Source organism: Mustela nigripes, chromosome 8, assembly GCF_022355385.1.
Source record: "Mustela nigripes isolate SB6536 chromosome 8, MUSNIG.SB6536, whole genome shotgun sequence".
NCBI lineage: Eukaryota > Metazoa > Chordata > Mammalia > Carnivora > Mustelidae > Mustela > Mustela nigripes.
The window spans coordinates 91,161,956-91,179,438 of record NC_081564.1 but is presented as its reverse complement, the minus strand read 5'-3'; the positions used below and the strand labels follow the sequence as shown (position 1 = coordinate 91,179,438).

General features: G+C 60.2%; 2 protein-coding genes across 4 annotated transcripts in view; one reads left to right on the top strand and one right to left on the bottom strand.

The window, feature by feature from the left end:
* Positions 1-4,447, bottom strand: part of CTDP1 (CTD phosphatase subunit 1) — a 51,331-nt gene extending 46,884 nt beyond the window's left edge. For all 3 annotated transcript variants that reach the window (XM_059409863.1, XM_059409864.1, XM_059409865.1), the window contains exon 1: positions 4,125-4,447. In XM_059409863.1, the coding sequence (XP_059265846.1) occupies positions 4,125-4,447 (323 nt within the window). The remainder of the gene's footprint in view (positions 1-4,124) is intronic.
* A 586-nt stretch (positions 4,448-5,033) lies between these two features.
* Positions 5,034-17,220, top strand: LOC132023028 (collagen alpha-1(I) chain-like). Its single transcript, XM_059408081.1, has 3 exons — positions 5,034-5,158; positions 5,263-11,654; positions 16,344-17,220. The coding sequence occupies exons 1-2, from the start codon at positions 5,034-5,036 to the stop codon at positions 6,533-6,535; spliced, it is 1,398 nt and encodes a 465-aa protein (XP_059264064.1). The 3' UTR covers positions 6,536-11,654; positions 16,344-17,220.
* The last annotated feature ends 263 nt before the right edge of the window (positions 17,221-17,483 follow it).

Below are 17,483 nucleotides of genomic sequence, written 5' to 3'. Positions count from 1 at the left end.
AGCAGAGAGAGCAGCTCGCTGACCTCTGGAAAACCCGTGTGACGTGTCCCTGAGGATTCCTGGTACTCCTCTCGCAGCGCTTCCCTAGGTCTGGATTATGTCCGCAAAGAAGCAAAAAGGCAGACTTGCTTTGTGAATGCGGCAGGGGTGGGCGAGGGGCCAGCGACAGGGCGCAGAGCACGACAGGGCGCAGAGCGGCGGTGGCGGCTGAAGCAGCCCCCCGCGGTCCCTCACTCAAGCTGGGCCCCCGCAGACGTGAGAGCCAGGACAGGGCCACTTCGGAGGCCCCGGCCACCTCCAGGGCTATAACGGACAACACCCGCTGACGGCAGGTGTGCTTGTAAGGGGCAGCGCCCAACGCATTTGAAGCCACCAAAATAAAAACAGACGACCCAGTCCCAGTGCCGCATAAAACCTACACACTTAGCTACGGAGACTCCACAAAGCCAGTCTTGACAGAATTCTCTCCAAACTGTGTGCACTGCCAGCGTGGCCTCCTACGACGTACCGGACAAAACTCCATTTCCCTAACAAGTGGCGCCACGGCACGCAGACCCCCGGGCACGGCTGGGTTACACGGGCAGGGGAGGACTCCCAGACCTGGGAAGGACAACGGCCTCTGAATTTCAACATCGTCTCCAGGATGCACCTGCAGGGCTGCCAAGTTCAAAACAGCACGCCGGCAACTGTCAATGCTTCCAGTTCGGGGAGTGGGGTGGCTCCGTCAGCTAAGCGTCTGACTTCAGCCTGGGTCATGACCCCGGGGTCCTGGGATCGAGCCGCGTGTCAGGCCCCCTGCTCAGCGGGCAGTCTGCTGCTCCCCCCCAACGGCATGCTCTCCCTCTCATACTCTCTGCCAAATTAAAAACAAAAAACAAAATAGCTTCCAGCTTTAACAAGCAAGAGCCACCATCCCGCAGATGAAAAGCACCCCAGGGCATGTGGAGAATCAGCTCACGGGTAAGGCAGATTGAGCTCCTGACCTCCATCATCCCACCGACTCGCAGCCCGCACGAGGCCAACTGGACGGGAGGAAGTAGCACCACCCACAACCCAGAGCACAACCATAAAGCCAGGACGTCTTCTAAAAAGTTTCTTCAAAATACGACGACTACCCAGGTCAACATTTAGCTCAAGTTCTTCACGTTCTAAGGAATTTCATCGACATCAAGCGCTAAATAAGAAATACTTAAGATCTAGTTACAATCTTTAGAAATTATATTTATCTTTCAAGATATTACACAAATACTTTGAAATTGACTTGTTCTACCTTGTTTAGGTTCTCACTCCCCTAAATAAAAAAAAAAAAAACACTTTTTCTGAGATAACTGATAAATTGCTTCCTTTGTAATAACTTTTGGGTTTACCATCAGTATTTATGTCATTCAAAAAAATAGATGAAATTAAAGACTTGCCTGTTCCTCTGTAGCTTTTTAATTTCGTATAATATACTCTGAAATTAATATGAAAATGGGAATAAATATGGTAATGCATGTTCCAATCTATTCAAAACTACCCATCAGTTTCTAGGCAAACCAAGCTTCAAAACCCATTTGGTCCAAAGGTCTTTATTTAAAGGATTAGACAAGATGCTTTCAAAAAAAACAATAAAAATAAATCACGCATGCATGTAAAATTAAGTAGATGAAAAGGCCAATGGTTTTCTGGCTAAGTGAAAACTGGAAAAAAACAAAACAAAAACTCATCTGAAGTGGGTTCAATTAAATGAAGTGACAATTTTCCCAATTTTAGACATAAGTATCTTTTTAACGGAGTAATCTTTTATTTAACATTTTTTTTTTATTTAACATTTTTTAAAGAAGATTTTCTTCACTTATTTGTCAGAGAGAAAAAGAAAGTGCAAGCAGGGGAGCAGCAGATGGGGGGAAGCAGGCTCCTCGCTGAGCAGGGAGCCTGATGCGGGACTCGGTCCCACGATCCTGGGATCGTGACCTGAGCCCAAGACCGATGCTTAACAGACTGAGCCACCCAGGGGTCCGTGGAGTCGTCTGTTAAATAGTGCAGACGTCAACAGAGGAGGAGGAGACCGTGTGAGTAAGAGAACGTTCTAGTTCGTCAAGATGGTCCGCTATCAGAACGGACAAGTAGCTTCCTTCCTTCCACGGCAAGACCTCTGCAGACCAGGACCGTGGCGCGTCACGCGGCTGCGCTCGGAATTTTCAACCCACGCAAGCGAACTCCAGCAGCTCAGCCTGTACTGTTTTCTCTGTGAGATCCTCTGACCTCTCTCCTTCTAACACTTACGAAGCAAGCACGAGCCAGCAGTGCTCGGCCAGTCAGTGGCCCTCACCCCGGACCCTGGCTGACGCAGGCGGTCTTTGGTAGACAGACTACAGCACGGAAGGAACGGGCGGACATCAACTAGACACAACCACCGCCCACCACTTGGGTCCTTACCCACCACCAGACGGGTCCCCAGGTTATTTCATATAATGCTTTTACGTCTGTCGTCCTGCCCTGGGAGGCGATGACGTCCAGAAGAAGAACTCTGCTGCCTCCCAGTGCACGACAGCGGACGTAGCGGCAGACGTCATCAAGTCTCTGACTCACCGTGCCTTGTCAGATTATTTTCAAGTCAAAATAGTTTTAGGCACGTAGAAATCATGAAGACAGGTAAGGACTCTCATTCCATCCATCTCCCCACACTGGGACTCCCTGGACGCCGACCGGAAGCCTCCGCGAGGGGAGGTGCGGGTACGTCAAACCCCCTGGACCCCAGTGCTGCGCCTCCTTCCTCCCCTCCCTATCAGAGCAGCGGGGACACATTCCTACCTCTACCTGAGAGCAGGTACAAAACATGCAGGCCTAGTCAGCCCCCTAGGACCGTCCCGCGATCAGTTTGACTACACCCAGAAGCAGTTCCTACAACGACCTGTTCACCGTCTGAGCACAAATGCGGACGCGGGGGAGAAAGCCCGCGGAGGCCAGCGGTGACCAAGACGGCAAGGGCAGCTCCGGGACCTGGGCCAGCCGGGCCGGGCTGCGCCGGGCTCCAGCCGCACACACGCAGCCCTGCACCCGGGAGTGCTAGCATCAGACTCTGGAGAGCCTCGCCATGAACCACAGCAGCGAGCGACCCTGAATCGCAAACACCAAACACTCCAAAGGAAAGAACTCGTCAGCACTGAGAGCTCATCACCGGTCAGCTGCCTGCGTGACCGGGAGACGGCTGGATGGGGTCACTGTGCGTCGCTGGTCTGGCTGCTGCGAACGGAGCGCCGCACGTGCAGTTCCTCACCAGCTGGCTGCAGCCGGGCCCTGACCTGCCCTGGCTTTTCTGGATAACCCGGAGAGAACAAGGACCCCAAGAAGCGCCTCAGGAATCTTCTACACCGGGCGCGCCGGCGCTGGTCTCAGCTGCAGACGACGCGCTCTCGGGCTTGGAGGCCCAGTATGGCCAGGTCGGCTCCCACCGCGAGGGAACGACGGCACCTGCCGCAGCGGGCGTCTCCCAGCCCGTCCCAGGCAGGGTGCAGCCCCAGGCAGCTCGCACCGCACCCCGCCTGCAGTCACGGGCCTCACCCCGAGGCCAAGCACCAGCGCGCGGTGCGCACACAGCGAGCTGCAGGAACTGCACACGGGAGAAGGCTCGGGGGTCTCTCCGAGCCGCTGGGGACGGTGTCGGTGGGGAGCGGCGCGGGCAGATGCTCCGCAGTTGCCGCCAGAGCCCGAGAAACGGGAGGAGCCGCCGGCCGGGCCGCGCAGTGGCCCCGCAGAGGGAAGCCGGCGCCCGTCCCCGCAGCAGGACGCAGGGCGCCCGCCCGGCGGCTCCTCCCGACAGCGGAAACAACGTCCCGAGCCTCGTCCCCGATACACCGGCGCCCGCACCTCCGCGCGACGCCCCGGCCCGAGACCCGCCCCCGGAGCCTTCACGGCTCCCGAGCTTCCCGGGCGGCCGGAGCGCCGCGCCCCGCCCCAGCCGCTCCCGCCGCCACGACCGGGGGGTGGGGAGGGGGCGCGCCCGGCCGGCTGCCCGGGGGAGGCGGCACCGGGAAGGAGGCCCCGCCCCGCCCCGAGGGCCCCCCTCTGGCTGCAGCCCCGCGGCCCCCGCGGCCCCGTGCCCGGCCCAGGCCCCCCAGACCCCAAGGCCGGGCCCCACTCACCCGGGGGCCACCACCTGGCCCGGCTGCGCGCACAGCTCCCGCACCACGCCGGCGCGCTCCGACCTCAGCCGGCGCTCGGCGCGCACGCAGCCCCCGGACGCGGACGCGGACCCGGACCCGGACCCGGCGCGGGCGGGACCGGCGGGCTGCGCGGAGGCGGCGGCCTCACACACGGCCAGCACCGAGCCGATGCGCACGGCCGCGCCCGCCGCCACCCTCCACTCGAGCAGCCGCAGCGGCCCGGGGCCCGGGCAGCGCACCTCGGCCACGGCCGGCGGCGGGGCGCCCTCGGCGGGAACGCGGCCCGCGGGCGGCGCCTCCATCGCGGCCGGCCCGGGGCGCTGGGGGAAGGCGGGCGGGCGGGGCGCTCAGGGCCCGGCGCCCATCGCGGGGGGGGGGGGGGCGGGACCGCGACCCCGGCCCGGGCGGCGCAGGCGACGGCGCGGCACTTCGCGCTCCGGCACCGGCTTCCACCCGCCGCCGGCCCGCGCCGACTTCCGGGACGGCGTCTAACGTCACGTGACGCCGCGTGACGCCGCGTGCGTCCGCCCGCGCGTCCAAACACGCCCCCGCGGGGCCGGGCCGGCGCCGAGTCGGCCGCGGGGGCCCGGGGCGTCGCGGAAGCGAGCGTGGGGTCCGGCCCGGCGGGAGCGGCGTGGCCGCGCCCCATGTGCCCCGGGAGCGCCGGCGGCGTGGGGTGCGGGTCCCGGCGTGCAGCGCGCGGCGCGGCCCAGAAGCCCCGGCATGCACTGCGACGTCCCGGCATGCCGCGCGTCCTCCGGGCCCACAGCTCCCAGGGTGCACCAGGACGCGGGGTCGTTAAACCATGGGTCCCGGCATGCAACGCGGCCGCCGGCTGCGTCCCCGTCACGTGCTGGGGCCCGTTGGGGAAAGACTGCGAGTCCCGGCATGCCGCGCGCCGTCCCGGGTCAGAGGGCGGCAGGCCCCGCCCCGCTCGCCGGGCAGCTCGTGCGTTTCCGCGGCCCGTCCCGGTGGCGTCCGGCCGGTGCCCGCGCGTGCGGGGAGGAGCGGCGGTCGGTGATGACCTCTGGGCCCGGAGCCCGGGCGGGAGCGCACCGCGGGGGCCGGCGAGGGGGACCTGAGTCCCGGAGCGCGGCGCGGGGACGCGCGGGAGCAGGAGCGGCGGGTCCGGCGGGGGCGGCCCTCCTGGTCGGCTGCTGCGGGCGTCCGGCGCGGGCTCCGCGGTGTGCGGGGGCGGCCTCTCCCGCGGGCGGGCCCCTCCCCGCCGCCCCGGACCCGCCGCCCCGGACCCGCCGCCCGCGGAGTCCCGACCCCCGGAGTCCCGACCCGCGGCGCCCGCAGCCGGACGAGGGGATCGGGACACGGGCGGGGCGCGCGGGTGTGGACGAGCCTCGCCGCCGGGACGCGGAGCAGTGGGAGCGCCGGGCGCGACGGCCCCGCGGCAGCCGCAGGCGGTTTCGGGAAAGACCCGCGACGACCGGACCCGGCCGGGCGCGGAGCACGAGAAGCCGCGGAGGGCGCGCCGGGCAGCGCCGCGCTGGACCCGGGGGACGGTCCCCGGAGAGGCGGAGACAGACGCGACCGCCCTCGCCGACGGGCGCACGGAGCTCCGCAGCCCCGAGCCCTGGGCGCGGCCCGGCGGCCCCTTGTGGGGTGCGTCCTGCTGGCCCGGCCGGCGACGAGCAGCGGGGGACGCCGGGGACGCGGACCGCAGGGCCTTGCGCTGGGAGCGGGTTGGAGGCGAACACGACTGGATCCCGACCCTTGGAGAGCGCGGGTGCGGGAGGGCTGCCGGCTCCCCCGGGCCCAGCCGCCGTGCGCACGCCCGGCTACCTGCCTGGGACACTCGTGTGCTGTTCTGGGTCTCTGATTCCCGAACCCCCCGGCCGGCAGCCCGCGACCCTCCACCCCTTCCCGTCCCCAGGCGCCCCGCTGTCACGGACACAAGCTTTCTCGGGCTCTGGCTTTGCGAGTTGCCCGGCCCCTGCCTGCCCCGACCTTCCCCGGAACAGCCCTGGAAGCCTTCCAGGTCAATCGGAGATGATCCAGAGAGCCCCTGGACTCCTGCCAAGGGGCGTCCCAAGGAGACCCTCGGGGCTCACTTCTCCGTCCCCCCTTGCTCCCTTCTGTGTAGGTCTGCCGGGCCGGGGCCCTCGGTGGACGCACCGTGCAGCCGTCCCGCGTGTCCCCAGCCGCGCCCCAGCATGCTGGGGAGAAACCTAGAGCCTCCACGGCTCAGGACTCTGCGGGCGCGGCGGGCTGTGGCTGGCGGCCTCCGTTGGGCAGCTGCGGCTGTGATGCAGCCTCAGGCGTGGCTCCGTCCCCGTCCAGTTTCACGCAGGCCCCTCTCGCTGGTGGGAGTCGGTGTGGTCTGGGAGGTCCCCCCGTCCTGCAGGCCGGCCACACCCGGGATGCCCACGCTTCCCTGACACTGGGCAGACGTCCCGTGCGGCGAGCCAGCCCTTTCAGCCCTCTTGGTTTCCCGAGCTCTGTGGTGTCTTAAGACACGGTGTTCGCAATCACCCGTTTCCCCCGCGTTCTTGAGGCAGGAGCAGTGTCTGGTTTCTACCTACTTCTGCCTTCCTGGAAGGAGACGTCGGATGGGATCCTGACAGGAGCGAGACAGGCGTCCTAGACACAAGGACCATCGTGGGTGGGGTTCCGGGGGACCCTTGTTGGAGTCCTTTACGGCAAAAACGGGAGCATGGCCAGATGTGTGAAAAGTTGCGGACACCAGTAAGAGTTGACTTAACTGGCTTTGGAGGGGACCCAAGCATCAAGGTTTGCTCTCTGGGTTATTCTAATGTGTAACGAGGTCTGTAGGCAGTGGGTAGTTCCTCCACGGTTTTGAGCAGACGTCTGAGCCGATCTGATCTGTGCTTAAGACTCCGCCGGCTGCCGAGGGCAGAGTGAACTGGAGCTGGGGTCCTGGGTTCCCGGGGATCCCAACCGACGGGAGTGGTTGCAGGGGAGTTTCTGAGCCTGACCACCACCAGGTCTTGTCACTAGCTGGGCAGTTAGTGAGAAGGAGGGCTCCAAACTGGCCCCTGGAAGAAGACCCACGAACCAGGAAGAGGGGACAGGGGCACATGGGGAAGAGACACAGAGTCCCTGGGGGCCTGTCGGTCTGAGCTGCCTGGGCACGTGGGAGAGCCGGCCAGTGGGGGGGAGAGCAGGGCTGGTGTGCTGGGTTCCTGGGGACGCCAGGGCAGCACAGAAGCCACCATGTGAGGGGAGCGTCTCTCCTGTGGGCAGGATGGCCACAGTGTTTTAGGCAGGGAACCCAGGCGCCCAGCAGCCAGCGGCCGGTGGTGTCTGAGGCTGACAAGGAAACGTGAGGCCAGGGCTGGTGGTGCCCCGGGGGGCGGGGGCATGGTTTGTGCTGGAGGGTCCCGGCTGGGACCGGGAGCACAGGCAGGAGCGAGGCTTGCCAAGGAGCGAAGCCATGTTTGTGCAGAAGAGGCAGAGGGGCGCACGCAGTGCTTGTTTACCCAGTGGTAGCTCAGAATCGCGTCCTTTGACTCCTCTGTTCTCTCCCCTTCCCTGCGCCTGCTTAAAAACTAAATTCACCGAACCTGCGTGTGGTCCTGAATCGAACCCAGCAGTGGACCTGGCGCCGGCAGCATTAGCCGTGTTGTCAGGGCGACCCGTCCCACCCGGTCCGTTCCCGCGGTTCTGCGCTCATCTCGCTCCTTCCTGCGGAGTTTGCTTACGCGCGTGTACGAAGCCACAAGCGTGCCATGTAACGCTTGCTTTGGAAGTTGTAGTAATGCGTCACACGCGGGCTTCTGGTCTGGGAGTGGTTCTCACTCGTCACTGTGCAGAGCTGCCCCACGGTGCTCTGTGTGGTCCCTGCGCGTGACCTGTCCGCAGTAGCTGGCGCGGGAGTGCGAGACGGCGTCGTTACCATCGTCTTGTACGCGGCCAGCGAGGTGGTTTGGGTTCTTACGAAAAGGGCTGGTTCCCTGGTGCCCTGCGCTGGAGCCCGAGGGTAGCGCCGCAGGATCCCAGGACGCAGAGCTGGGGGCAGCCTCGTTCCCACACGGCGGTCAGCTCGCGTCCCCACCGCGCTCTGGCGGCCCCGAGCCTCGTCTCCTGGTCTCTGGGGGTCTGCGTGAAGGTGTGTGCGGCGGCCCCGGCTGTGGTCTCAACCTGCATCCTTCGCGGAGCCCCTCGGGTCACGCTGTGTCCCTGTTTCCCTGCTGGCGTGCCTGCTCCTCTCAGAAGCGCCCGCGTGGCGCCCGTCCGTCCCCACTGGGCCGTGACCTTCCGATGGGTGCTACCGCCTCGGCCTCGGAGTGCCCGTGCTGGTGTGTTACCTACGTCCTCGCTTATGTTTGGCCGTGTTCTTGTCATCTTCACGAAACCGTAGATGAACGGAGTTCTTCGTTTTAGGAAAGCCTTGCCTAACCCGGGATGATAACAACCGCTTCCTTTTTACTTGCGGAAGTCGGTAAAACTGCCTTCCACGGCCAGTGATTGTAGTAAGAGATGGAGGTTTCATATGGGGTGTGAGGTGGTGATCGGATTTCCTTCCCGTGGGGATGGGCCGTTGTCCCGGCCCCAGTGTGGAAAAGCGTGTCCCGTTTCCGCCGACCTGCGGCGCATCCCTGGGGTGCGGCAAGTGCCTGTAAAGGCATGAGCCTCTTGTGGACTTTGTCCTGCTTTGTTCTTGGACTCTGAACTGCCGTAGCTTCACAGGAAGTCATGACCTCTGGGAAGTTCCTTTGCATGGGTTGTGGCTATTCTTGGCCTTTGCTTTCTCCTAAGTTCTATAATTAGTGCGTCAGTTTTATTGATAAAACCTGTTAGAGTTTTGATCCGAACTGTACGGAGACTAGAGATCAGCTTGGGAGGGACATCGCTGTGACTTGGATTGTGCCATCCGTAAGCCTGTGTCGGCCTAGTTACGTAGGCTCGCTCTGAGGTCTTCCAACGGGATTTCGTGGTTTTCTCCATATAGGACGTGCACATTTTTTGTTAGATCTATTCCTAGTTTATTTTCTTGCTGGTACTTTGGTTGATACTTAAAAAAACCAACAAACCCGACTTCTTCTAGTGGATTGTTGCTGCCATAGAAAAGTGCCGTAGATTGTTGTGATCTGACGTTATACCTGGTAATCTTTCCAAATTCTTTTCTATTTAATTCATTAATTTTGGCTTATTTTCTTTTCAAGGAAAACTACAATAACAGACAAGTCTTACCGAGCATCATTTTTGCCTCCTTTCAGGGTTTTGAGATGTGATCTTCTTGTGGCCAATCACGCAGTTGCGCTTCTGTGTTCTGCTCTCACTTGGCGAATCAGTTAGAGTCGATCGTAAAATGTCCACACGTGGGAGTGAGTCTCTCTCCGTCCTTCCGTGGTGGATTTCCAGATGAATTGCGTCATCGTCAGACGGCATAATCTGAATGATGCTACTTTCTTGAAATCTAATGCGGTCAGAATAATTGTGCGCTTCAGAAGAATGAGTATTTTTTCCTTATTTGATTCAGGTTCTGCATCTACCCGGTACGTCAGCCCTCCTGAACGCGTCGTTCAGCTCTTGCAGGTTTACACCGTTTTCTGTTGGAGCAGCAGCGTCTGCGAGAGCCACGTTGAGATCTCGTCTGCGGCCGCGGATTCGCCCACTCTCCCTGTCGTCTTACTGCGCGCTTGTGTAACGTGTGTGCTTGTGCGCGTGTCTGCGTTTGGGGGGAGAGGCTGCTGTGAAAGGAGCACTTAGTACTTCTATGTCCTTGGGTAACTGAGCCTTCTTCGTTGCGTGGAGCCCTCTGTACCCTGGACAATGCTTGGCTCTTCTAGTGTCTCTGCTTTGAAGTAACATGACCAGCATAACTTCCTTTGTTCCTGAGATTTGGGTTCTTTCTTTGTCAGAGAGAGAGTGAGCGCACGCGCAGGGGGAGGGGCAGCGGGAGAAGCAGGCCCCCTGCTGAGCAGCGAGCCTGATGCAGACGCGGGGTTCGATGCGATGCGGGGTTCGGTGCCGGGACCCCGGGACCATGACCTGAGCCGAAGGCAGACGCTCCACCGACTGAGCCACCATGCGCCCGTCGTGACTTTATGTTCAAGCACGTTTGCCGGTGCACTCTGCATTTTTACTTGTAACGTTTGTTCACCTTAAGTGTAGACATTCGTGCTGTGAACCCACAAAGCTGGTCCATCTTTCAGCCGCGGAGTCCAGTGTGTTCCTGTCGAATCTCAGGTCCCAGGGTGCCTGGGGGCTCAGTCATCCAGCCTCTGCCTTCGGCTCAGGTCATGATCTCAGGGTCCTGGGACCGAGCCCCGCGTCGGGCTCCCGGCCTCCCCCGCTCCCTCTCCCACTCCCCCTGCTGGTGTTCCCTCTCTCGCTGTCTCTGTCTGTCAAATAAATAAGAATCTCCTGTTGCTGCGGGTTCTCCTTTCTCATCTCTTCCCTTTCGGTGATGCGTGACATCTGCTTTTCTGTTTATTCACTTTTCACTCTACTTTTATCCTTTTGGTGATCGCCACTGAAATTTTACTTTGTATTATATTCCTACCTTAATAAACGTAAAGTTGATATTCCAGTTCCTTTGCGAACAATACATAGATCTTAAAGTACCATACCCACCTCTGCTCTTCTCTGGACTTCCGTGCGGAAATTGTGCAGAATTTTAGTTCTGCATCTTAGGTCCCCAAATTACGTACTCTTGTTACTCTGTAGACGATGTTTGTTTTCATGTGATGTATATTGACCCCTGTATCTGGTCAGCATTTTCCTCACATTTCATGTCTTCCTTTTTTTAAGCGATGAATAGCTTGCTAGGAAAAAGAAAGATTCAAATGGAGAGGAAACTTCCTGTTGAAGTGAGGGATCTCGCACACACGTCTGGCGCATTCCAGCGGGCCGCCCCCTCGTGCCCCGTGCACTTCTCCGCGCTGTGCGTGTGCGCACCTCCCTGTCTGCTTACGGGATTGGTGCCGGCCTTCTCGGGTTCTGCTGGAGGGAAACCCTCGGCTTCTGTTCACCCGAGAGTGCTTTATTTGGCGCTTACCGTAGGCAGCCGGCGCCAGTGCTGTGCAGCCAGAGGAAGACGTGCTCTTTCCTGAGGACACATTTCCCGTTGGATTCTCGTTTCTGTGTTCTGTTGCGGAAAGTCCGTTGGTCTGACCGGGGCTGACCCGTCTCCTCTTTGTCTTCGGTGTTCTGCAGTTTCGTCTCAGTTCGGGCGACACTGCGTTGTGTTCCGTGTGCATAAGTTCCCGGGCGTCGTCCGCTCGCGGAGTTCACTGCGTTTTCCCTCTCGAACTCTCCCCGCTGCGGGGCCTCCCGTTCGCAGACCACCCTGCGGCCGCATGCAGTCTGCCGTCTAACGCGTCTTTCGAGGCTTCAAAAATACTAGTTCTATTTGGATAGTTTTCAAATTTGCCTGTTCGTTGATAGCCTGTTTTTACTTGCTCATTTATTCTTTTTTCCTTAACAGTTCACAGCTCATTTTTAAGATTCAGCATCCGACATGTAAGGCCTCGGTGTCACTGTGGGCTCCGTCTGTGTGGCCGTCGCTGTTGCGGACTCTTGCTCTCACAGGTGGGTTCCCGTCAAGGCTGGTGCTGTTTGTGGGCCCGGACCGGGTGGGTGGCAATTCAGGACTGTGGTGACCTTGCTCCGGCGAGAACCAGAGCTGGGTGACGCTCTTCCCAGCCCTCGCTGCCAGGGTCTGAGCTCCGTCTGCTGCTGGCCCCCGCCCCCGCCCCCAGTCCCGGGTCGTCCTGATCCTGGCGACTCTCCGAGGACACTCCATTCTACATCCCCTCCCTGGACCCAGCTCCGGAGGGGTTCCCCATTTGGGGGTCTTCAGGATGCCCCTTGCTGCTTATAAACCCAGTCCTGGCATGAAAAGGGTTAGAATCTACACGTGACGAGGGCCCTTCAGTGTCTCGACTGCCCTCCGGCCTAAAGCAGAACTCTTCTCTTCCCTTTTTCTTCTTAGACGGAAGGGAACCCCCACCCCTGGTTTTCGGCCTGTTTGGCCCATATGCAGCCCTGACCATGGAGGTAGCCTCACGGTCCCCTCTCTTTGAGTGGGGACTGATGTGTCCCAGGGCAGACAGGGCCCCATGAGGTGGAGTCTGCCGTCAGACGGTGCTCCTGCAGGATGGACTGACTTCAGAACGTGTGTTCCTTACACGCGCTGCACACGCCCATGGCATGTGCTCTCTCAGCCGGGCAAGCGCCAAGACCAGCCTGTCCCCCCGGGCAAGCGGGCGCCCGACTCCCCCACTCCGGCAGGCTTGGCCGCACAGCCCTGTGCTGTCTCGAAACCGGCTCTTCAAGAAGAGAGGAATAATGAAAACAAATGCATTTTGGCTCAAAGGAACATGCCACCATTTTTTTTTTAAGGGAGCCAGTAGTACACATTGTGTGAGCTGCGGACAGGGATGGGCAGCTGGGGGAGGGGAATGGATGGCCATAGGGAGGGCGGTGGCTCCGGTGGTCTCCGGGAGGAGGCTGAGTCGGGCGCGAGGTTCCATCCGTGGTGCGTTGCTGGTGAGAGCAGCGGGTCTGGGTAGAGGGTGGGCGGTGGCTCCTGGACTGTCCTTCACGGACGGAGAGGTCTATGGCAGAAGCCCCGTGCATGGCCTAGGGACACCTTCTAGGGTGCCCTTGAGAGGAGCAGGGACGTTTCCAGGCGCAGCTCCTGCAGCTGGAGGCAGCCGGATAACCCTGCGGTAGCCAACGGGCCAGGATGTCTCCTGCGTTTTCTCTGTGCTGTCCACTTCCTCGCCGAGGGGGATGCCCTCAGGTCTGGGGCTCCTTCTCCTGGGCCATCTGAGTGTGATTCTGGGGACAGCCCACAGGGTTCGAGGGTCTGGTTTGTCTCGGATTCCCGGCACGTGTGTGCGTGACAATAGGGATGTGGGGCCCGGAGGTCTGGGACTATTGCGTCTTCCCCGGTGACTCAGGTTTGTGGAACTTTTTCAGTAATTGTCTCAAGTCAGGTGTGAAGAAAACCCATTTTAAAGTGAATCTGATTCTCCAACCCCCAATTTTCCTTTGAAACCCTGCGTTCTGAGTGCAGAGCTGGGTGGTAAAGCTTTCTCCTAGTCGGGGGCCTGCAGGCGGCTCTCCGCTTTTCCAGCACTCTGGTGCCCCCCACCCCCGCCCCATCCAGCATCCCCAGGCGCTGGCAGGGAGGGACCCCGACCCCCGCACCCTCCCGCTCCCGGCTCGTTCGCGCCGCGCAGCAGTGGCAGCAGGCAACTGACCGTTGCGTGAGGGAGCAGTGTATGCGGGGAAGTAAGCGTACGGCTCATCTGACTGTATCGCGAGACGGTGTAGGAAAGACTAAAGAGACCTCTAGGCCCCGCAGACTGAAAGGTCCTCACTGCAGCGACTGTGCGGGTTTTCTTTCTGTTGAAAAGAATTCCTGTGGGAGCTTACTGCTGATTCATGTGGCGACTGGGTTAAAAAGAGCCCTTATCCCGCAGAGACGTACGCTGGCGCGCTTCGAGGTGCAGCGGTAGGGTCCCGGGGCTGGTGTGCGCGTCTGCCGTGAGGGACGGCGGCGTGGCCGAGCGAGGGAGGCTCCGGACGAGATGTTGGAGGACGAACAACATCGGCATCTTCGCGTGTTCTGAAAACTTTTGTAGTAAAAGACCTTCGTGCTCTTCTACGTCCTTTTCATGACCATAAAAATAATGGGCTCGTGTTGTCAGTGTCCACGGAAACACGCCAGCACTTGGGGACTGGCTGCCTGCGGCTGAAACATTAACCATCTTGAACTTTCCATCGTTGCACACGAACATCTCTTGATTCATTTAAATCTTCCGTAATTTCTTTCAGTGACGCTTTGTAGTTTTATGTGAAAAACTTTGTGGTTTTGTGTGAAATCTTGCTCTTCTGTCACACTTACTGCTGAGTACTTGTTATTTTTGATGCTGTTGCAAGTGGAATTGTTTTCTTAATTTCCAGGTTATTGATACCATGTGAAAATAGGGTTGGGTTTGTTTGCGTCATGATCTTGTGTCCTGTGGTCCTCGTGAGATTATCTTGCGCATTTGTTCCGGTCACTCCTTTTTGTTCGGGTGTTTTTGTTTTGTAGAATTCTTGGAATTTTTCGTGTACAGGATCAGGGCATCTGTAAATGTTTCATTTCTTCGCTTCAGTCTTTATGACGCGAATGGCTTCTCCTTTCATTCCCTTTTTGCTTCAGGGGGAGATGGTTCTTGTGCTGAGCAGAAGCGGTGAGAACGGATACCCTTGCCCGGTCACAGCTGTAGGAGGGAAGGGGCTTCATCCAACGCGGCTGTGATGAGGGGCGCCTGGTGGCTCAGTCTGTTAAGCGTCTGACTCTTGCTTTCGGCTCAGGTTGTGAAATGGAGCCGTGGGTGGGGCCCCAGGGCAGGCTCCGAGCTCAGTGTGGACCCTGCTCGGGGTTCAGTCTCTCCCTCTCCCTCCGGCCCTGCTGCTCCTGGGCACGCGCTTGCCCGTCCCGCAAACCCTCTACAAACAGCTGTTAGGGTTATAACTGTGGCTTTGTTTTTCCACATGTCCTTTGTCAGGTTGAGGACGTTCTGTTCTTTTCCTTATTCGAGAGTTTTTTCTTAAAGAATTTTTTAATAGAAATTAGATTTTGTCAATAATATTTTCCCACAGCTGCTGATTGATCTGTTTCCAGGAGTTCGTGCATCGACACCCCTGGGATAAATTCTGATTGGTCATGGCGTACCATCTTTTTGAGGATATTTTTAGGGATTTACTTGAGAGGGAGAGGGAGCGAGGAGACCCCCGCTGAGCACAGAGCCTGACGCGGGGCTCCATCTCATGACCCTGAGATCGTGACCTGAGCCGAAACCAAGAGTGGACGCTCAGCCGACTGACCGGTGGGTGCCCTGTAACCCTTCCACATGCTCTCAGGTTCAGCTTGCCCATATCCGTTAAGGGTTTGGTGTCGGGGTTCGTGAGACACTGGTGCGAGGTTTTCCTGTGATGTGTTGTGGGCTTCGGTGTCAGGGTGACTCCTGTGGGACCGCTGGGGGCCCCGTCCCTGCGGGAGGACTCGGAGCCCCACGGAGACGCCGAGCAGGTGGGCGTTGTTTTGCCGTTTGTCTTTCTGGGACTTCGGCGTTTCCTTCTCGCTGGCCCGACGTCCGTGATGTTCCCGTGTGGCCCTTCCTTTGCCGGGCTTGGGGGTGATGCCCGCGTCTCTGTCAGCTGCTTGTTGGGCCTCGCGTTTCTCCTGGTGGGTCCAGCTCGGGGGCGGGGTGACGAGCGCCCCGATGCTGGGGGGGGCGACACGCAGGGGGGCTTGCCGGCGTGAGGTGTGCCCGGGAGCGACTGCCGTGAGAGCACATCCCGGAGCTGGGGTGCCGGCGTGGGAGATGGGGGGCCCGACGTGCAGCGCGAGCTTCACCGGCCTCGCCCCCTCGTGGCGCTCTGGACAGTGTGTGGCCGTCACCACTGTCCCCGCTGGCTGCTCCGGTCTGTCTGTCTGCCCTGATCAGACCTTGGATGTGGGTCTGGGCATCTCAGGTGCGCCTCTGGCTGCTTCCTGGGGGCAGATGGGGCGCCTGGTGCTTCCGTCTACCCCGGGCGGGCACCTTCTCTCTCAAGCGTACGGACGAGGAAGCGGAGCAGGGCCATGAAGACGCGAGCCGGGGCGGGGGCGGGACAGATTCTCTGGCGGTCGCGGCGCCTGTTGCAGCGCGTTTCCCTGGGAGCACCCAGCCTCCTGGCAGGACCAGGGACACCCCCCCCCCCGTGTTCTCCCTCCCGGAGGACATGCTGGGCACGCGTGGCTCTGTCTTCCTTTGTCCACACCTGTAGCTGGCAAGGCTGGGGCCGCACCGCAGCTGGGGAATTAGCACTTGAATCCTAAATAATAATAATTACTGTTTCTGGTTATGTTGAATCCACTGACAAAGACCTTTACAGAATAATTGCACTGATCAATCCCCTGCAAGTTCCTGGGGAAGACGGCTGAGTCGGTGTGTGGTGAGAACATTGGTGGGGGCTCTGTCACGCCGTTGTGCGAGCACGTGTCACTGAGGAGCGCGTCGCGCTCAAGCGCCTGACGTAGCGCCTTGGGACAGCACATGGTTCCCATCAAGCAGCAGATGTTTCCTGGCCTCCCCTTAGAAGAAAATCATAGTCTGGCCACACCCCCAACTCCCCGCAGCAGGAGCGGATTCGTAGCTGCGCACCCGAGAGCCGCGGGCCGGCGGCTTGCAGGCATGTCTTGGGGAGAAACAGCCTTAAAAAGAAACAACTTTTCAGAATGTCAGATCAAAGAATCCTGGGGAAAGCGTGTTGAACAGGAGCCATGGGTGTGGTTCGAGACACACGGACAGCTTCAGTCTCCGTCGTGCAGACCGCCGCTCCCTGCCTCCTGCTGCCGCGGCTTCCTGCGGGTCCTTCCTGCCCTCGGGGGGCACAGCGAAGTGGGGGTTTGTATCGTCACCACGAATGCCAGAACTCTCCGTCCCGAGAAAGGAGCGGTGTGGGGGTGGGGAGGCGGGGGGGCCTCACCTCACTGGCTTCCCCGTGTACCGTCGGGGACGGCGCTCCACCAGCGGGCTCTCCCGAGTACCCAACAGTAACGTCAGTAAATGCTTTAGGTAACGGAGCGCACAAGTGGCACGGGCGGCCCGCAGCGTGGGGCCTCGACACCCGAGGTCGGGGTGGCGCCGGATTGCAGGAGGGCTGCGTCCCGGTCCCTCGACCACCGTGAGGACGGGAACGTGCATCTTCTCTCCTGTGGTTTGGGAGTCTCCCACCGGCTCGTCCACGGGGGTCGTTCCAGCGCCAGAGCCCTTCTCCCAGGCCTCTGAAGCAAGAGGCCTGTGATGGACGCCCTGCGGTTGGGTCGTGCGGGGGAACTTCCTCCCGCTGCTAATGCAATCAGGAAGCCGGCCCTTGATAGAATTAGAGGCCCAGGGTGCGGGCGCGGGGGGACGAGCCTCTCCCCCTGCGTGCACTGGGAAGGAGGGGCAGGTAGCAGTTGGTGGGATTTAGCCAGTCATTGTGGAACCTGGAAATCAGGTTTTGGAAAATAAATTGGAACAGATGAGTTCTCCAGCGTTCTCCAAACTTCTTTCTGGTCCTGTCTTCCCTGTGGCGAGCCCTTGCCTCCCACTGCCTGTCCTTACGGGGTCCTCGGCGCGGTACCTGATGGCATTGTAGTGCTGGTCCTGTGGACTGAGGTCCCCCCCATTTCTCAGTGAGGAAGCCGAGGCTCAGAGCCGGTGCCGCTAAACTGCTTAACGGGCCAGGGTTATTGGGGTTCGGTCAGCTGACTCTGGATTCCCTCGATGTATCGTGCTTTCTCTGAGCCATCTGCACCCAGAGACACAGGGCGCCTGCCTGTGTGGTAATTCCCGGGACCTTCTGCCACGCAGCTGCCAGCTCTTTCATGGG